Source organism: Pongo abelii, chromosome 13 (genome assembly GCF_028885655.2).
Source record: "Pongo abelii isolate AG06213 chromosome 13, NHGRI_mPonAbe1-v2.0_pri, whole genome shotgun sequence".
NCBI lineage: Eukaryota > Metazoa > Chordata > Mammalia > Primates > Hominidae > Pongo > Pongo abelii.
This window is the reverse complement of record NC_071998.2, coordinates 22,674,663-22,696,330: the sequence shown is the minus strand read 5'-3', so window position 1 is coordinate 22,696,330 and position 21,668 is coordinate 22,674,663. Positions and strand designations below refer to the sequence as shown.

Sequence of the window (21,668 nt, the reverse complement as noted above, 5' to 3'; positions counted from 1 at the left end):
GGGTGGAATGACGGGAGGGAGTCCCGGCAGCTCCTACCTCCCAGCGATGGCGTCGCTGTGCCGCGCCCAGTCCCCAGCCTGCCGGCCGGTACTCACCGCTACCCGGAGTTCGCTCGGACGGTGAGATTTGGGGCGGGTCCGAGGCAGCGGCGGGACGCTACCTGCGACCGGGACCATGAGGAGCTGCCAGACCCGTGGGGCCGGTAACGAGAGCAGTCGCGGCACCTGCTGAGAGGAAAGAGGGAGCGGCCCGGCGCGGCTGGGGCGCGGCAGAGGCTTGCCCGAGCCTCGGCCATGTCACTGCTCTGCGTACGCGGTGAGTGCGCGGACTGAGGCGGGGAGGCGGGGTGTCGGCGTAGAGGTCCCCGCACCCTTCCAGTGGACGTCCGGTGACCGTCTCACCCAAACTTTACATCCCGTCCGTGCTTTGGGGGACGATTATTTAGGCAGTCACTTATAAACACTTGAGTTCTTTCCACTCTTTCTTCTTTTCCCCCAAGCTCCTGCAAGGGACGATTAGCTCTCCATTCTGGTAGCCATGTGACAACGTTGTTGGACGGCAGGCTCAGATCCTATTAAACAGTGACTGGGGTTCTCTAGTGAGAGTGGACGAGTTAGAAGACCGCGGATGGTTGGTGCCTGTGCATGGTGGGCAGCCTCTCATTTTCCTCCTCCTCCTCGCACCGTAACACTACAGTATGCTTAGTAGCAGGTTCTTTTTATCACACTTTGAATGCGTTAGTGGTACAGCTGTCACATCCCTTCTATTGCTTGTCTTGTCCCTTGCCACTTCCCTGAACACTAACGTGTAGTATAGGCTAAGATTATTCTTCTGTTCCACTTGGGAGGATGTGGTGACTGCTTTTGAGGATAAGAGGTATGATTTATTTATCTTTTTATTTTTATTTTAGCTTGCCTCACAGTAACTCAAGGTGAAGGGCCATTATTGCTTTTCCCCTGAGGACATTTGACCCATCTAAGAAGATATCTTAAAGCAAGAGCTTTGGGGTTTAAGATGAGGCATGGTACGCGAACTAAGCTCTATGTGGGTAGAGACTGTTTCTTATTAGTTTTTGTATTCCTGGTGTCTGACGTAGTAGAAGCTTAATGCTGGTTTTGAATGAATGCAAGTACTGTGACTTCAGAGAGATTATCTGATCAGGAAAACACAGGGTTTGGATTAGCCATTGAATTTGATCTCGGGAAATTCAGGTTACAGCCTGTCATATGTGTCTTGATTATGACTGAGAGAGCATTTATCAACTAGAGCCTTCACTGGAGCCTTTTCCTGATATCTTTTACTGGATAGAGTTCATATTTCTTTTGGCTCTACAGATTAGAAGCATTGTTGTTGTTTGTGATTTCTCCTATAACGGTGTTTCCCCCAGCTACTGGCAAATGAAACTGCTTTGCTCAGTTCTCGTCCACTATTTTATTAAATCTGCATTAACTCAAAATGGATTTGGCCATTTCCGGGGATTATGAGATACACAGTTTTTGTTCTTTCATGGTTGATTTTTCATTAATGAGAATTTTGCTTTGCTTTTAGTAAGACATTTTCTCTCAGCAGCTGGGAATCTATTTATTCCTTTAGATCCCTGCTGCTGAGTAGCAGGATTTGGGAGAGATTGGACTTTGCTGTGTCTCTTGGACAGTTTAATTCTCTACTGCCACACTGTATTACAGAGCTGGTCCTTATGAAAGACTCTTTAGGCAGGAGCACTCGTGAATCAGAAATTCCTATTTAATTGAATTTAAATAACTACTGGTGTTTTCATTTCTTTTAATAGCAGGCAGGTTTCATTGTCTAGAAATTCTGCTATTTAGCTAACTTCTTTCCTTTTTAATGTTACATTAGTGAAGTTTCTTCTTTTTTGAATCTGGAGAAATGAGATCAGCAGGCCATTGTCTTTTTGAATAGAGATCTAGAAGATTTTAAATACTGAAACAAACAGGTACCTTATATGCAGATATTCACATTGAATGGCAAAGTATTCATTTTGGGAAAACTTACAGAAATGAATTGAAATACATCTTTATTTTTATTTCTTTTTCTTTTTTTGAGACAGTCTCATTCTGTCACCCAGGCTGGAGTGCAGTGCTGCAATCTTGGCTCACTGCAACCTCCACCTCCTGGGTTCAAGTGATTCTCATGCCTCAGCCTCCCGAGCAGCTGGGATTACAGGAGTGAACCACCAGGCCCGGCTAATTTTTGTATTTTTTGTAGAGACAGAGTTTCGCCGTGTTTGCGAGGCTGGTCTTGAACTTCTGACCTCAAGTGATTCACCTGCCTTGGCCTTCCAAAGTGCTGGGATTAGAGGCATAATCCACCGCACCCAGCACAAAATACATCTTTCTAAAATGACATTCCTTACATTGTATTTTGGCAGTAGGAATGTTGTATTTTGAAAGCAGTCTATATAGTGATATTTATTATAACTCAATTTCAATTTATCTTGGAGTAGAATCAATTAGAAACTTCCTATGCAGAGTTCAAAAAGTAGTTAACTTGATGTATTGAATTAATCATTCCTAAACATTTCATTCAAGAAGTCAGTTATTTTGTCTTACCCTTTAATCATGCCTTATTGCCTGCAGTTTTAAGGCTCTCAATAATCTGACCCCAGCCTTGTGGCCTTCTATTCTTGCCTATCCTTATGCAGACTTTGCTCTAGCACTAACTTTGTTTATTCCTGCCTCTGCTCTGTTCTGCACTTGTGCCCCCTGAAATACTCGTTCCATATTTTCTGCCTATCTAAAATGTATTCTTACTTTCCCAGCTAACAGTCTACTTTTTTTGTTGTTGAAAACTTCTTCAGGTCCCCAGTCCACAGTGATCTCTTTTTCCTTTAAACCCTCAGAGCACTTGTGGTCTGAACAGTGCCATTAGTTTGGAAGTGAATCATATGCTGCCTGCAACTGGTCTTGTATTGTGGTGCTTATGGTGACCCAGACAGAGGAAGTAACTGCACTGGTCAGATCAGATCTGGAATTTTGTGTTCAGCTGTGGTATTTCCTTCTAAGAAGCATATTGAGAAGCTAGGTTATCTTAAGAGAGGAGTGATTAGAATAATGAAACATGTAGGAACCGAACCATTTGAAGAATATGGAAATTTAGTTCTAGAAGATTTAAGAGGGAGAGGATCATGATAGTGCATGAAGACTGTTTAAAAAACTGTCTTGTAGAAGTTATATCACCTTTTTTTTTGTCATTCCAGAGGACAGAACTGGGACAAGTGTGGATCAGTGGTTGAAAATGACAGGAAATTAGATTTTAGCTTAACATAAAGAAGAACAGTTGGGTTGTTCAGAACAAATGGAATGGGCTACGTAGATTTTTTGACACTAAACAGAAATTGAATGAGTGGTAAGGATGTTCTAAAGGGGATATTGACCATTCAGCGGGTGATTGACTTGAATTTTTTTTTTTTTAAATTTTTTGAGACGGAGTCTCATTCTGTTGCCCAGGCTGGAGTGCAGTGGCGTGATCTCAGCTCACTGCAACTTCCGCCTCCCAGGTTCAAGCGATTCTCCTGCCTCAGCCTGCGGGGTAGCTGGGATTACAGGCGCCTGCCACCATGCCCAGCTAATTTTTTGTATTTTTAGTAGAGACTGGGTTTCACCATGTTGGCCAGGCTGGTCTCAAACTCCTGACCTTGTGATCTGCCCACCTCGGCCTCCCAAAGTGCTGGGATTACAGGTGTGAGCCACTGCGCCCAGCCTAGACTTGAATTTTTAAGAAACCACTCTTTTGTAGAATTCACTTAGTCTTTCTTTAAATATTTCCATAAGTATAAAGAAATATAAGTCTTTAACATGTTTTGGCACAGCTTTACTTATAATACTGATACTTTTTTTGGGCTTCCATAGGGACCAGTGCCACATGAACAACTGCAGTAAACTAAATTAAGGATTTTGTTTGACTTTCATTGTCTTGGTATTCACGACCAAGTTTCTCCAAGCAATTATAAGCATTTTTAGAATCAGACCTTTCCATAATATTTCTTTGTAATTCCCAGTGTTTACAACATAGTTATTCCCAGTGTTTATAACATAGTTAGATAATTTAACTATGGTTTTTTTCCCCCAAAAGTAATACATGCAGGCCAGGCTTGGTGGCTCTTGCCTGTAATCCCGGCACTTTGGAAGGCTGAGACAGGTGGATCACTTGAGGCCAGGAGTTCGAGACCAGCCTGGCCAACATGGTGAAACCCTGTCTCTACTAAAAATACAAAAATTAGCCAGGTGTGGTGGTGCGCACCTGTAATCCTAGCTACTTGGGAGGCTGAGGCATGAGAATTGCTTGAACCCAGGAGGCAAGGTTGCAGTGAGCCGAGATCATGCCACTGTACTCCAGCCTGGGTGACAAAGCGAGACCCTGTCTCAAAAAAAAAATGTGTATGGTAATACATTGCTAATTATAGAAAATTAAGAAAATGCAGAAAAGTACAAAAAAAGAAAAAAATTTCCATGGGCCTACCACCTGCCAATACCGTTGCTAACTTTTTTTTTAATTTAATTTTTTTTTTTAAAGATGGGATCTCACTATGTTGCCTAGGCTGGATTTGAACTCCTGGGCTCAAGTGACTCTCTTTTCTCAGCATCACGAGTAGCTGGGACTACAAGGAACACACCACCACACCCAACTATTGTTAACTTTTTAATTCATTGTTTTCATTATAAGGTGATAAATATGCAGATAAGAAGTTGAAACAGTTTAGAGTGTAAAGTAGAAGGAAAAGTTCTCTTGTCCCCATTCTGTATTCTTACTTCCCAGAGGTAACTACTGTTTACTGTCTCTTACCTATCCTTCTGGAAATTTTCATTACAGATGAGTATATAGGTTCTGCAGTTGAATGTACACAGCATTCTTCAGCTTTTTTTTTTTTTTTAACCTCAGTGATATATTTTTCTGTCAGGTCATCTGAGTCTAAACCAAGCTTGTCCAACTTGTGGCACGTGGGCTGCATATGGCCCAAGACGGCTTTGAATGTGGCCCAACACAAATTTGTAAACTTTCTTAAAACATTATGAGATTTGTCAGCTATCGTTAGTGTTAGCGTATTTTTTTATTTTTTTTTTATTTTTTGAGACAGAGTCTCGCTCTGTCGCCCAGGCTGGAGTGCAGTGGTGCGATCTCAGCTCACTGCAACCCCTGCCTCCTGGGTTCAAGTGGTTCTCCTGTCAGCCTCCCGAGTAGCTGGGATTACAGGCGCCCATCACCACGCCCGGCTAATTTTTTGTATTTTTAGTAGAGACAGGGTTTCACCATGTTAGCCAGGATGGTCTCGATCACCTTACCTCATGATCCGCCTGCCTCGGCCTTTGCAAAGTGCTGAGATGACAGGCATGAGCGCCTGGCCAGTGTTAATGTATTTTATGCATGGCCCGAGATAATTCTTCTTCCACTGTGGCCCAGGGCAGCCAAAAGGTTGGACACCCTGGTCTATACCATTCTTTTGAATGGCTGCAGAGTATTCTGTTATATAAGCATACATAATTTAAACCGCTTTATATTGATGATATTCAGGATATTTTTCTTTTCACTATTACAAACAGTGCTACAATGAACATCTTTGTAGTTTGTTTTTTTTTTTTTTTGAGATGGAGTCTCACACTGTTGCTTAGGCCAGAGTGCAGTGGCGCCATCTCTGCTCACTGCAACCTCTGCCTCCTGGTTCAAGCAATTCTCCTGCCTCAGCCTCTTGAGTAGCTGGGATTACAAATGCCTGCCACCACGCCTGGCTAATTTTTTTTTTTTGTATTTTTAGTAGAGAAGGGGGTTTCACTATGTTGGCCAGGCTGGTGTTGAACTCCTGACCTTGTGATCTGCCCTCCTCGGCCCCCCAAAGTGCTGGGATTACAGGCGTGAGCCACCACGCCCAGCCTGTAGATGGTTTTTAAACATTTGTTTTTATTTTTGAGACAGGGTCTTGCATTGTCACCCAGGCTGGAGTGCAGTAGTACGATCATGGCTCACTGCATCCTCAAACTCCTGGGCTCAATCTGTCCTGCCATCTCAACCTCCTGAGTAGCTGGGACTACAAGTGCATGCCACCATGCCTGACTAATTTTTCTACTTTTTGTAGGATGGAATTTCCCTATTTTGCCCAGGCTGGTCTTGAACTTCTGGACTCAAGTGATCTGCCCACCTCGGCCTCCCAAAATGCTAGGATTACAGGTGTGAGCCACTGCACCTGACCAGTTTTTTTATTATTAATTTTTTTCTTTCCAACTTTTAAGTTCAAGGGGTACGTATGCAGGTTTGTTACATGGGTAAATTGCATATTGCCATGTTGCAGGGGTTTGATATACAGATAATTTTGTCACCCAGGTAATCAGCATAATACCCGAATAGGTAGTTTTCAGTCCTTACCCTTCTCCCACTCCATAGATGGTTTTTGTTATATGTTTGGAGATCTCCAATTAGCTTTCCACCTGGACTTTGTGTGTGATTTGCTCATTGCTGTTTTCTTTGGCATATAATTATACTCAGTTGGACCAAATGCCTCGGTGTCTCAGATCAACATCCTCAATTAGAGGCAGATCCTTCATCAGCAGGTAATATTTTTCTATGCCTATTGAAAAGACCAAAGACTCTGCTCTTGTAAGTAAGTTTGACCTGTAATTTCCATGTACTTTTCTTTCTTATTTGTATTTTATTTTCCATATGAACATGTATTACTTGCTTTTTTTTTTTTTTTTTGATAACAGGGTCTCACTCTGTTGCCCAGGCTGGGGTACAGTGGCATGATCATGGCTCACTGCAGCCTTGACCTCCCTGGGCTCAGGTGATGCTCTTACCTTAGACTCCTGAGTAGCTGGAACTACAGGCTTTCTTGTAGAGACAGGGTTTTGCTATGTTTCCCAGGGTGGTCTTGAACTCCTAGGCTCAAGCAATCTGCCTGTCCCAGCCTCCTAAAGTGTTGGGATTAACAGGTGTGAGCCACTGTGCCCGTCTGCATTTTTAAAACAGAACAAAACAATGTCACTGGTGATGGTAACAGGACCAAGTTGATTTATATTGTGATTTGCCCTTTAAAAAACTCGTTACTGGACAGGTGAGGTGGCTCATGCCTGTAATCCCAGTACTTTGGGAGGCTGAGGCAGGAGAATCACTTGCATCCAGGAGTTTGAGACCAGCCTGGGCAACATAGCAAGACCCCATTCCTACTAAAAAATATTTAACAATTAGCTGTGCGTGTTGACGCATGCCAGTAGTCTCAGCTACTTGGGAGGCGAGGCAGGAGGATGGCTTGAGTCCGAGAGGTTGAGGGTGTAGTGAGCCATGTTCATGCCACTGCAGTCTAGCCTGGGTGACAGAGCCATCTCAAAAAGTTCATGGCTTATCATTAATCATCCATCTAACTAGACACATTGATTGTGCATTGATTCTACTCTAGGGAAAGTCCAAAAATATATTTTGGTTTACAGCCATTGTGGAAAGTAGGAATGGTAATGATATTAGAGTTTCAGACACAAGTATAGGTTGGTCAGATACTTCTCATCTCCTTCCCCTACCCTGCCACCCCCCACTGAATGTTATTGTCATCTGCCTCAGCTAACTCCTTTTTGCTGGGCTTCCATCGATCGTGGTTCTAGTAGTCCCTGCCCTTAGAGCAGAGCTGTGGCTGTGTTCCTTTCACTTAGGGCCTCAGGAAGTTGATTGTGCTTTGTGTGAGCCAGGCAGTGATGGGGGAAAGGACCAATTTGCTCTGCTATGCTATTGTTATAAACTGTTCTGTTCCTTATAAGTAGTGTATTCTGTAATTTAGTTTCTAAAAATGGGGTTTCTAAAAGTTGGGCTCTTTAGGCCAATAAGCTTAATTTTTATCCTATTTACCTGTGCTGTGTATTTCAGACTTTGAGTTTGTTTAAAGTTCGGGCTGTGTATAATTAGTAAATATTTGTTGGATACTTTCTCTGTGCATGTTTATGACACAAATCTGTATTGTAGATAAGAGGCTATGGAATCTAGATAGGTTTTAAAATGTCTGTTATACAGTGTTCTTATATAAACCCAAATAATCCATTAGGATTATTAGGTCTGATTTGGAATAAGCAGAATAAATTAAGTTCTTCCTTGAGTAGGGAAATAACTGCACTGTCTTGTTTTAACATTTATTTTCACGTTGTTATTATTACTGGTTTTTTTTGTTTTGTTTTTGAGATGGAGTCTCGTTCTGTTGCCCAGGCTGGAGTGCAGTGGTGCAATCTCAGCTCACTGCAATCTCTGCCTCCCAGGTTCAAGGGATTCTCCTGACTCAGTCTCCTGAGTAGCTGGGACTACAGGTGTCCACCACCACGCCTAGCTAATTTTTGTATTTTTAGTAGAGATGGGGTTTCACCATGTTGGCCAGGCTGGTCTCTAACTCCTGACCTCAAGTGATCTGCCCACTGCGGCCTCCCAAAGTGTTGGGATTACAGGTGTGAGCAACCACGCCCAGCCTTATTTTATTATTAGTTTTTTGAGACTGGATCTTGCTCTGTTGCCCAGGCTGGAGTGCAGTGGTGCGAACATGGCTCCCTGCAGCCTCGACCTCCTAGGATCAAGTGATATGCTCATTTCAGCCTTCTGAGTACCTGGGACTACAGGTGTGAACTACCATGCTTGGCTAATTTAAAAAAAAATTTTTTTTAGAGATGGGGTCTTGCTATGTTGCCCAGGCTGGTCTTGAACTCTTGGGCTCAAGCAATCCTTCTGCCTCAGCCTCCTAAAACGCTGGGATTATAGTCATGAGCCACCGTCTTTAGCATTTAAAGCAAGAGTCTTTGAGTTTGGGGGTATTTTATATATACCTTCTCTTTTTTTTTTGAGACAGGGTCTCATTCTGTTGCTTAGGCTGGAGTGCCATGGTGCTAATCAGGGCTCACTGCAGCCTCAATCTTGCCGAGCTCAGGTGATTCTTCCACCTCAGCCTCCTGAGTAGCTGGGACTGTATGCTTGTGCCACAATACCTGGCTAATTTTTGTATTTTTTGTAGAGACAGGGTTTGTCACTTTACCCAGGCTAATCTTGAACCTGTGGGGTCAAGTGGTCTGCCCGCCTCAGCCTCCCAAAGTGCTGGGATTACAGGCATGAACCACCGTGCCTGGCTCCTTTTTTTTTGAGATGGAGTCTCATTCTTTTACCCCGGCTGGAGTGCAGTGGCTCAATCTTGGCCCACTGTAACCTCCATCTCCCAGGTTCAAGAGATTCTCCTACCTCAGCCTCCCCAGTAGCTGGGATCACAGGCGCCCACCACCACACCCAGCTAATTTTTGTATTTTCAGTAGAGACAGGGTTTCACCATGTTGGCCAGGCTGGTCTCAAACTCCCGACCTCAGGTGATCCACCCGCCTCAGCCTCCCGTAATGCTGGGATTACAGGTATGAGCCACGATGCGTCGTCTCAAGTATAGTTTTTTAAAGAAAGAAGTCTCACTTTGTTGCCCAGACTGGAGTGCAGTGATGTGATCATAGCTCACTGTAGCATCAAACTCCTGGGCTCAAGAGATCCTCCCGTCTCAGTCTCCTAAGTAGTTGGGACTACAAGCATGTGCCACCACACCTGGCTAATTTTTGAAAATTTTTTTGTAGAGATGGGTCTCCCTATGTTGCCCAGGCTGGTGTCGAACTCCTGGCTTCAAGCAGTCCTTCTCTCTGGGACTCCCAAAGTTCTGAGGTGACATGCATGAGCCACTGTTCCCTACCCCAGGCTAGTTTATTTTGATTAACATGTTTGTCAGATTCTTCCACTTGATGTGTGTGGCAGTTAGTTCATTGATTTTCGTTGCTATGTAGTATCTTGTTAGATGAATATACTATTGTTTATTTATTTGATGTATTTCTTAATCTCATGACAGTGTAGATTAGATTATGTAGGGGAGAAATTGGAGGCACTTGAATTATAGCAGGAGTGATTTAGATTAAACATAAATTAAAATTTCTTGATGAAATTTGAACTGCCACAGAAAAGCTGTGAAATTTATTTTTCTAGGGCTCTTCAAAAATAAGCCCTATTTCCTTCATTTAAAATTTTATTTATTAATTTTTTTTTGTAGAGATGGGGTCTCACTATGCTGTCCAGGCAGGTCTCAGGTCTCAAACTCCTGGGCTTAAGGCCTCCTCCTGCCTCCGCCTCCCAAAGTGCTGAGATTACAAGTGTGAGCTACCATGCCTGGCCCCTTTGTTTTTTTTTTTTTAAATTGATATGTCATAGATGTACGTGTTTTGGGGATATGTGTCATATTTAGATAAATTCATATAATGTGTTAATGATCAATTCAGGGCAATTAGGATATCTGTCACCTCAAACATCTTTCATACTGGGAACACTGGAATTCTCTTCTGGCTATTTGGAAATCTACAATAGATTTTCATTAACTATAATCATCTTACTGAACTATCGAATACTAGATCTTACTCCATTTATCCAACTGTATTTTTGTACTCTTTAATCAACCTTTCTTAATCCTCCCTCTCCTGTTTCCTTTCGTATACTATATTAGGTGTAACTGCTCTGGATGAGGAAGGTTAGATAACCAGCTTTGCATTTCCTGTTTTGTTGCAGTCTTTTCTTTGATTACTGGGAAATGGAATAAAAATGTAAGCATATGGTTAAAATGTTGTGTTCACCTTTATAAAGTACATTAAAAATTCTTTTGTTATCTTTAGTAAAAATGAAATGTACTTTCTCAAGTGTGACGTCCAGAAATACTTATCCACTGGGTGTGTGAGAAAGGCCAGTAGAATCAAAGGAAAAAGAATCATGAAGTCTTTTTTTTTTTTGTGCTGATGAATCCTGCGGTGATAAAATATGTGGTAAAAATGTGACAGGAGGAAGTTTGTGCTAAGGTGTATGTGTGTAAACTATTTTTATCCTGTAAGTAGGGAGAAGCAATTCTTAGTCATTAGGAAATACAGGTTTCCAAAAAGAAGAGTGTTGTTTTCCTGCTGCTGCTTGGTTCTCTCTTTTGCCATAGTAAGTACTTCTTTAGAGCTGTAGAAGACAGGCCTGTGGATTGTGTTGGGCTGTCAATTTTCTCTTGCAACTGTTTGCTTTATTGATTTCTATAGCGTTTCATTGTAAATGATGTTGAGAAGAGGTTAGAGGGCAGGGAGGGAGATCTGCCTAGCAACCAAGAAGGGGCTGGCAGTTGGACAGTAGGAAGATAATTGCTTTTATATAATTAGAGTTGGGGCAAAGATGATTCGAAAGGCTAGATTACTTACATGAGCCAAATTAGTTATGAAGCAAATTTTAGAGACTTTGTCTGCAAAAGGATAGAGGAAATCTGCTTGCCAAGGAAAGGGGGGTAAATGATAGATATAAACCTGTATGTCTACCTCACTTCAGCCCTCCATTCCCACAATTACACCAGAGAGCATGTCACTCTTTGGAATGGTGCTCTCCTTTTGTAATCTTAATCTTTAGAATCTATCTTTTTTTTTTTTTTTTTTTTTGAGACAGAGTCTCACTTTGTACCTCAGGCTGGAGTGCGGTGGCGCTATCTCGGCTCACTGCAACCTCCACCTCCCCGGTTCAAGCAGTTCTCGTGCCTCAGCCTCCCGAGTAGTTGGGATTACAGGCACTCACCACCATGCCCAGCTAATTTTTTTATTTTTGGTAGAGATGAGGTTTCACCATGTTGCCCAGGCTGGTCTCAAACTCTTGAGCTAGGTGATCCTCCCGCCTCAGCCTCCCAAAGTGTTAGGATTACAGGCATGAGCCACTGTGCCTGGCCAGAATCTATCTGATTGTATTCTTCAGCCCATTTTTACAGCTTATACTCTTGCTATGCTTTAACCACTGTGATATAAGGTAGATGTTAAAAGCTTTGGTTTTAGACAGACATGGCTTGGTGAATATATCAGCTCCAACACTATGAGTTGTCTGCCTTTCCATATGTTACCTCATCTCATTAAACCTTAATTTCCACATCTTTAAAATTCATGTATTTGTTAGGGTAGTAGTACCAGTGATGGTGAAAATACCTCTAGCAAATATTGCTGACGTAATTGTTGTGAAAGTGATTAGTACTGTCCCAGGTGTAGAATGAGTACTTATTTTAATATAAAAACAGTATTAATATTCTTCATCCAGCTTTATGATATCTAGTCATCTAAGACAGGGAGCTGAAAGTCTTCCTAGACCTCTCTCTCTCTCTCTTTTTTTGAGACAGAATCTCACCTTTTTTGAGATGGTCTCACTCTGTTTCCCAGGCTGGAGTGTAGTGATTTGATCCCAGCTCACTGCAGCCTCAACTTCCAGGGCTCAGGTGATTCTCCTACCTTAGCCTCCTGAGTAGCTGGGACTACAGGTGTGTGCCACCACACCCAGCTAATTTTTTTTTTTTTTTTTTTTTTTTTGGCAGGGTCTCCCTCTGTCCTCCAGGCTGTAGTGCAGAGTGTGATCTCGGCTCACTGCAACCTCTGCCCCCTGGGTTCAAGCGATTCTCTTGCCTCAGCCTCCCAAGTAACTGGGACTACAGGTGTGCGCCACCACGCTCGGCTAATTTCTTGTATTTTTAGTAGAGATGGGGTTTTGCCGTGTTGGCCAGGCTAGTCTTGAACTCCTTTTTTTTTTGCGACCGAGTCTCGCTCTGTTACCCAGGCTGGAGTGCAGTGGCGTGATCTCGGCTCACTGCAAGCTCCGCCTCCCGGGTTCATGCCATTCTTCTGCCTCAGCCTCCGGAGTAGCTGGGACTACAGGCGCCCACCACCACGCCCAGCTAATTTTTTTTGTATTTTTAGTAGAGACGGGGTTTCACCGTGTTAGCCAGGATGGTCTCAATCTCCTGACCTCGTGATCTGCCCGCCTCAGCCTCCCAAAGTGCTGGGATTACAGGCGTGAGCCACCGCGCTCGGCCAGGTCTTGAACTCCTGACCTTAGGTGATGCACACGCCTCAACCTCCCAGTGTGCTGGGATTACAGGCATGAGCCACCCTGCCCCGCCATTTTTGTAGAGACAAGGTTTTGCCATGCGGCTGAGGCTTGCCTCAGACTCCTGGGACTCAAGCGATCTGTCTGCTTCAGCCTCCCAAAGTGCTGGGATTACAGGCGTGAGCCCCTGTGTCCAGCCTAGACTTCTCAGTTGAGGAAGAAAATACAAAGAGAGGGAGGAAAGTTGGGTTCAGTTGAGTTTGTGGGATCTGTGAGATGTTACATGTGAGATATATTGAATTGAATGTATCAGTCTTATTGCAGATGATCCTTGAAAATGGTAACCCAAATGTAGGTTTGTAGCTTAGTAGAGAAATCTGTTAGAGATAAATATTTGGAAGTTGCAGGTATTTGGTAATAAAGACATTAGCTTGAATTAAAATGCTTATGGAGGGTCAGAAAGGAGAAAAAAGGGCTGATGCTGCCGCCAAGGAACTCCAGTGTATAGGAATGGGCAGAAGAGGAGTTGATAGATGTGGTCAGAACTGCAGGAAAATGCAGAGTGTTGTGTTAGGGTCTGTAGCCTAGAGTAGAGCGAGTTTCAAGAAGGAATGATCAGATGATAGAGGTGAAGGAGACTTATTGGGGTTTAGGAAAAAATGAAGAGATCATTGGATTTGAAAACAAGAACAGTTTCATTTGGGTAATGTGAGGGCAGGCAGTGTATTATAGTAGTTGATGAGTATTTGGGCAGTAAAGAAGTGGAATGAACAAGTGTAGGCTACACTTTGGGAGCACTTTGGGAGGCCAAGGTGGGTGGATCACTTGAGGTCAGGAGTTCGAGACCAGTCTGGCCAACATGGTGAAACCCCGTCTCTACTAAAAATACAAAAAAAAAAAAAAAAAAAAAAATTAGCCAGGCATTGTGGTGCATGCCTATAATCCCACTTATTTGGGAGGCCAAGGCAGGAGAATTGCTTGAACCCAGAAAGCAGAGGTTGCGATGAGCTGAGATCACACCATTGCACTCCAGCGTGGGTGACAAAGTAAGACTGTCTCCAAAAAAAAAAAAGAGTAGTCTTAAAAAAAGAAGAAATTTGAGTATTTTGTAGCTTGAAGGGAAGGAATCTGTAAGAAGGGGAAAGTCAAGATGAGATGGGGAAGGGAGAGATGATAACTGATTTCTTTTGTAAAGTAGGATGCAAAATTATCAGCTGATAGTGAGGTGGTGCGGATGATTTAGAGAACTTGAGGAGAGTGCAAAGGGTTCATTCATTTATTCTTTCAACAACTATTGGGCCGGGTGTGGTGGCTCATGTCTATAATCCCAGCACTTTAGGAGGCTGAGGCGGGTAGATCACTTGAGATCAGGAGTTTGAGACCAGCCTGGCCAACATGACAAAACACCGTCTCTACTAAAAATACAAAAATTAGCTGGGCGTGGTGGCAGGCGCCTGTAATCCCAGCTACTCGGGACTCTGAGGCATGAGACTCGCTTGAACCCAGGAGGCAGAGATTGCAGTGAGCTGAAATCGTACCACTGCACTCCAGCCTGGGCGACAGAGCAAGACTTTGTCTCAAACAAACAAACCAACAAACAAAAACAAAAAAACCCCACAACTGTTGGGCTAGGCACTTGGGGAGGAATGGTGAGGAAAATACCCCTTTCCCTCTTGGAAGTTTATATAGACTAGGACTACGGAGGAGTTAGACATTAAACAAGGAAGAATCATACGAATTAATATAAAATTACGAGTAGGAAAAAATACAACTGATTTGTGCTATAAACGAGAGTACATGTTATTATGAGAACATGTGTTAAGGAAAGTTACCTACACAGATCAGAGAAGTCCTCCCTAATGAAGTGAAGATTGAACTGAGATCTAGAAGAAGAGGACACTATCGAGAGAAGGAGAAGAATATTCTAGGCAGAGGAAATAGTATGTGCAAAGGCCTTGCAGTGGGAGAAGGATCTGAGAGAAGGCAAGTATAGCCACTATTCCAAGAGAAAGGGAAAACGTGAATTAAGATGAAGCTGGGGCTCCTGACCTCAGGAGATCCACCCGCCTAGGCCTCCCAAAGTGCTAGGATTACAGGCATGAGCCGCAGCACAGCCTGGCCAACATGATGAAACCCCATCTCTATTAAAAAAAAAAAAAAAAAAAAATTAGCCGGGTGTGGTGGCGGGTGCCTATAATCCCAGCTACTCAGGATCCTGCTGAGACAGGAGAATCTCTTCAACCCAGGGGCGGAGGTTTCAGTGAGCCAAGAGTGCACCATCTCACTCCAGCCTGGGTGAAAGAGCGAAACTCCATCTCAGAAAAACAAAAAACAAAACTATAGAGCCTTGTAGGCAACATAAGGTGGAAAGTTAGCGGAAATAAGACCGAGGAAGGGGCAGAAGTATAGAAGTTTATAAACTGAAAGCACTGGGTTTCTACTTGGATTTGTTTGAATCCTTTTTCTACCAGTGAAAGCTTTTGGCAAGCCTCTTGACTACCAAGACACAATTTTAAAATGGAAGTGTTAACATTTGCCCCATGTACCTTCATAGAGTTGATGAGAATTACACTCTTAAGATCATGTGTTTGAAATTCTATTGTATGGTAACTTTTACTCTCAGTCCTTTTTATCTCTTGTTTGTAGAGACTTAACTGTTTTGAAACTTATAAACAAACAGGATGTGATCAGTTCCATAAACATTTACTGAGCACTTAACTATGGGTGAGGCATTGAACTAGTCACCCTGGGTATATAAAAATGAGGAAGAAGTGGGCCTTGCCCTCAAGAAATTGAGGGCAAAGAAGGGGTGACAGCCATGTGTACAGCTAAGCATGATGCAAGACACAAATGGATAATTTCTCAAACAGAAAAAATATAATGGATTGTAGAAATTCCAACTGAGGGACAGGGAAGAACTGTAGAAAAAGTCAAGTTTTCCATTATGGTGTCACTCATTAATTGGGATACGAAGCATAGAAAGAAAGAATAACAGCTTCTGGGGAGATGATTTGGGTGTTGGATATGTTGAATTTGAAGAGTTGGCAGTCCATGTGTTAAGGTTGGAAACGTGACTCAGGAGATCAGGGTTAGAGTAGATTTGGTCTGTTCTTTGTGGATCTGTTATGTGGAGGCACGGTGACAGGGTAAACATATACTCAGCATCATCATTATAATATACTCCATTTCATCCACTATAAGATGCCATAGATTGTAAGAGGCATCATTATTTTATGTATTATTTGAAAAATACTATTGCTGGGCACAGTGGCTCATGCCTGTAAACTCAGCACTATTGGGAGGCCAAGACAGGTAGATCACTTGAGTCCAGGGGTTCAAGACTAGTCTGGGCAACATGGCAAAACCCCATCTTTACAAAAATTAGGCATGGTGGCACATGCCTGTAGTCCCTAATACTTGGGAGGCTGAGGTGGGAGGATTGCTTAAACCCAGGAGGTGGAGGTTGCAGTGAGCTGAGATCCACCACTGCACTCCAGTCTGAAGGACAGAGCGAGACCCTGTTTTAAAACAAACAAACAAAAAAACACATACACACACACACAATTGATTGCTCTATGACATGTCATTGATTGTAAGATTCATTTCAATTTCAGAGTGGTTACATACGAGAAAATAGGCCAGTGGCTCACACATGTAATCCCAGCACTTCGGGAGGCCGAGGCGGGTGGATCACTTGAGGTTGGGAGTTTGAGACCAGCGTGGCCAACATGGTGAAACCCCGTCTCTACTAAAAATACTAAAATTAACTGGGTGTGGTGGTGCACGCCTGGATTCCCAACTACTCTGGAGGCTGAGGCAGAAGAATTGCTTGACCTTGGGAGGCAGAGGTTGCAGTGAGCTGAGATCACACCACTGCACTCCAGACTGGGTGACAGAGTGAGACAGCCTCAAAAAAAAAAAAAAAAAAGACAATGTCTCACCATCTTAGAATCAATGAAATACTGAAGCTAACAGTATGAAATACTGAAGCTAAGAGTAAAGAGTCTTTACTCTTTGCCAAGCTCTTTGCCGATAAGCAGGTAAGGATTAATGATTTAATTCTTGTAATAACCTTGTTATCCTCATTTTACAAATGAGGGCACTGGCCTACGGAAGTTTGTCCTTTTACATACTGAAAAGCTGAATTTACTTTTTTTGCTTTACTCTTAACTATACAATACAATACCAAATTAATTATACGGGGTAGTGCTTTGGAACATGAATAAAATCTTTTTTTTAATAAAAGTATTTAGGGAAAGATGGCTGTTATGCATTGTTGGCTGTGAATCAGAGTCTCACTATAGCTGTGGTTTCTGTTTGCTTAGGATATATTCGTGGACAGCATTATAGCAGGTGTTTCATAGACTGGAGAGTTCATTATGGCTCTAGTTTAATATTTTCATAAAAAATAAAGGGAGTTTAATAAAATCCCTTTTTTTCTTGGGAGGGAGTGTGGTATAATGGAAAATTTGGGATTCTAGAGAACTCTGTTTTGAATCTCACTAGGTAGTGATTAAAACTGTATCTATAAGTAAGTTTCTTAACTTTACTAAGAATCATCTTCTGGCCAGGTGCAGTGGCTCACGCCTGTAATCCCAGCACTTTGGAAGGCTGAGGCGTGTGCATAGCTTGAGACCAGCCTGGGCAATGTGACGAAACCCTATCTCTACAAAAAATATAAAAATTAGCTGGGTGTAGTGGTGCATGCCTGCAGTCCCAGCTTTTTGGAAGGCTGAGGTGGGAGGATCACTTGAGCCCGGGAGGTTGAGTCTGCAGTGAGCCATGATCACACCACTGTGCCCTAGCCCAGCCTGGGTGACAGAGAAAGACTCTGTTTCAAAAAAGAAAAAAAAATAGAGAGAGATCATACTTTAGTGGTTTTAGTTCTAGGTAAAGTTAAAGCATTAAGTTCAGTTAATTGGGTAACATCCTAATTTTTCTTTACACTTCACTATAGACTAAGAGTCAGTTGCCTAACGTAGGAATTAGGTAGATGGATGGCTAGAATGACCTTGTCCTGTCTGTGTATAATTAAACTTGGGTTATTTCTGATAAACAGTAACCATAGAAATCTGATTGTGTATTAATGTAAACTCTGTTCCAACTGAGGTTTATTTATTTAGAAAACATTTAAAAAGATACACTTGAACACTTGTACATGCTCAATTATAACCTTAACTGTGTTTACTTTATAATTAGTCATTGGTTTTGTTAGTTGAGGTTTGACGTAAGTACTTGTTTGTCTTTTGGTTTGAGAGAGACCTTATAGGGAGTAAATTTTATTGATTCTTGGAGAAATTAAGTTTTTTTTCAAGGACAGGGTAGCATATTTATGTATATTTCATCTGTATTCTTTTCAAGTTGTGATAAGTCGCTGTGAAGTAAAGTGGAAGCCTATTTGAGAAATGTTTGTGAATGAATGAAACTAAAGATATATGGCTGCTTTGCAAGTTTAGTTTTGCTTCTTATTCTATCCATACCACCATATTTAAATAAAATTTATTCTTTTTTTTTTTTACTTGGTTAATGTGAGCATAAATTGGAGCATTAGCTATTTCAGTCAGTGTGAATTTGGTATCAGTACTGCAGGGAGAGAGCTGTGGACTTCAAAAATTATGGGCTTTTGAATGTGTTTCAATTTCATACTGCACTGTTTAATGAAGTCAGACTTGGGGTACTTAGCCTTTCTGAGTTTTAATCTGTAAATTGTAAATTACATACTCTGCAACAGTGTTTTTTAAAATTGTAGCAGTGTTTGTTTTTGTTTTTGCTTTTGTTCATTAGTTCTGAAATCAATTAAGTGGGTGACCAGTGTTAGGGGAAAAAGATACAGAGTTTTGGCCAGGCAGAGTGGTTTACGCCTGTAATCCCAGCACTTTGGGAAGCCAAGGTGGGATTGCTTGAACCCAGGAGTTCCAGACCAGCCTGGTAAACACAGTGAGACCCTGTCTTTAAAAAAAAAAAAAAAAAAGCTGGATCTGTTTTGGCAGGTACCTGTAGTCCCAGCTACTCAGGAGGCTGAGATGGGAGGATCACTTGAGCCTGGGAAGTGAAGGCTACACTGAGGCTTGATCACACCACTGCACTCCAGCCTGGGCAACAGAATGAGACGCTGTCTCGAAAAAACAAACAAACAAACAAAAACAAAAAAATGGCATTTCTTTCCATATTAGTGTCCTGAGTTTTTCTCTTTTACTTTCATTCAAAAAATTTTCTCTAGTGCCTTGATAGGGACCCTTATTTTTCTTATTTCACAGATGTAACTAATCTTAAAATCCTTTATCTTTGTTTTTCTATGTTTCATGATTGTAAGCAAGTCTCTTAGAGCAAGTTGTTGGATTCTGTTTTTAAAAAAAATTCAGTTAATGTCTTTTGGTATTGCTGTGTCTCAGTGATCTAGAAGCTGTGTTTTACTGACATATAGTAACTTAGATGTGACCTGAAATTTATTTTATCTGTTTCTCATGTTTCTCACCTATAAAATGGAGATAATATTAGTACCTATAAGGTACTAATTATAAGTGTGAGCCACCATGCCTGGCCTGGACAAGTTTTTATATCAATGAAGATCGATCCGGCCAGGTGCGGTGGCTTATGCCTGTAATACCGGCACTTTGGGAGGCGGAGGTGGGTGGACCACTTGAGGTGAGGAGTTCGAGACCAGCCTGGCCAACATGGTGAAACCCTGTCTTTACTAAAAATATAAAGATTAGCCTGGCATGGTGGTGCGGGCCTGTAGTTCCAGCTACTTGGGAGGCTGAGGCAGGAGAATTGCTTGAACCCGGGAGGTGGAGGTTGCAGTGAGGCCAGATCAGCCACCACACTTCAGCGTGGGTGACAGAGACGCTGTCTCAAAAAAACAAATAAATAAATACATAAAAAATAAATAAAAATTAAGATAGATCTGCCCACCAAACTATCCTTGAAAAACCCTAAATTCTGAGTCTTTGGAGAGATTGATTTGAGTAATAACTCCATCTCCTGTGTGGATTTGAGTAATAACTCCATCTCCTGTGTGGATGGCTGGACCTGCATCAGTTAAACTCTTTCTTTATTGCAGTGCCGTGGTCTTGGTGAACTGGTTTTGTTTGTGCAGTGTGCGGGAAGAAGCTGTGGAGTGATTATAGGATTACCAGCCCTACTGGACTTTATTTTTGAATACTACTTCTTTTCCATTTGTTCCTATATCATCTTCAGTAACTCCAATATCTGTGTGTTAGAGCTCTTTATATCTTCCTACTTCCCCCCTTTAAAAATTATAAAACCATCAGTTTTCTTGAAAGTTGACTCGTCTATTGCTGCTTCTAGTGCATTTTTATACTTTTTTCATGTTTAACTTAATATTCTTTCTCATTGAGCTCCCTTTTGATTTTTATCTGCCTCTCAGCAGTCTTCCTCAGTCTTCTGCTTTTCATCTTTTGCTTCTGTGACCCCCCCCTTTTTAAAATTTAGAAGCTGTGAAACCAATGCTGATTAAAATTTATTTTTTTAACACAAAATTTTAAAAATGTTTCTTTACCTTTGAGTCCTATGTTCTTACGTTGTTTTATAATCTTTTCTTGGTCTTCAAAACAATAAAATATTTTTTCCTCCCATGAATAATGAGATATTCATTCATATGGGGGTTCCCTTCCTCCCACCTCAAACATATTGAGTATTCTTAGATGATCTCACTTTGTTTCCTATTAGAAGCCTCCTCTTAGATTTTATTTATTTACTTTTCCTAAGGTACTTTTGTTATAGCAAGAAGGCTCCTCTTGGATTTTAACAAAAAGGGCTCAGATTGCCAGTGAAGTGCCTCAGGACAGGGAGGAGGAAGTCCTGGCTACAAATCACCCTTTTAGAGAAACTTCTCTTTGTGGAGGATATTATTTGTAGTTGGCTAAGATGCTATGTCAAGTTAAGATCTGGTGTGGCCACATTGTTGCCTTGCACTAGAATAGTCCTGCTTCCTCCTAGAGTATATGTCAGCTCTGTGTAGCTTCCTTTGGTACACTAGAAAATGGTCTGCCACTAGTACAACCAACTACTATGTCCTATGTCTTGCAGGACAGTTCTCAAATTCTGCCAAGTTGTTCTCTGGGTGCTGCACCTCATTGCATCCAAAGAGAATCCCCCTGATTTATTTAGCAAGAATGTTCTTCCAACTCCGAGCTTCACTTTGGGCTCTTGCTACAGCTTTTCTCAAATCCCGCTAGTTTGCAGCTGTTAAAAGAACTCTCTATAATCCGAAAATAAAATTCTAGGCTGGGCATGCTGGCTCATGCCTGTAATCCCAGCACTTTGGGAGGCTGAGGTGGGCGGATCACTTGAGGTCAGGAGTTCGAGACCAGCCTGGCCTAACATGATGAAACCCCATCTCTATTAAAATACAAAAAAAAAAAAAAAAAAAAAAAAAAAAAATGGTGGCACGTGCCTGTATTCCCAGATACTTGGGGGGCTGAGGAGGGAGGTTTGCTTGAGCTCTAGATGTAGAGGTTGCAGTGAGCCGAGATCATGCCACTGTAGTCCAGCCTGGGTGACAGAGCGAGACTCTACCTCAAAAAAAGAAAAAAACAAAAACAAAAACAATACAATAAAATAAAACTCTAAGTCCTCCAGCTGGCCGAATGACCTCCCCGCTTGGCCAAGGGAAACCTAAAGAAACCTGAAAAACTACTTCAGGGCATAAGGAGAAGGGGCATCTGATATGCCTCATCATACAGTGTTCCCTTTGGAGTTTAGACACAACTGACCAGCATTAACATTAAAACAGATCTTAAGACTGACAAAACATGACCCTTCGTAGCACCCTACTAGGTGT

General features: G+C 42.1%; 1 protein-coding gene across 2 annotated transcripts in view; it reads left to right on the top strand.

Annotated features, from left to right (window-relative positions):
• Positions 1-21,668, top strand: part of UNC13B (unc-13 homolog B) — a 279,025-nt gene continuing 257,357 nt past the window's right edge. Inside the window, 1 exon segment of one of the 2 annotated variants that reach the window (NM_001132233.3) lies at positions 1-316. In NM_001132233.3, coding sequence (NP_001125705.2) covers positions 295-316 — 22 coding nt within the window. In that variant the 5' untranslated portion in view covers positions 1-294. 2 annotated transcript variants of the gene reach the window in all.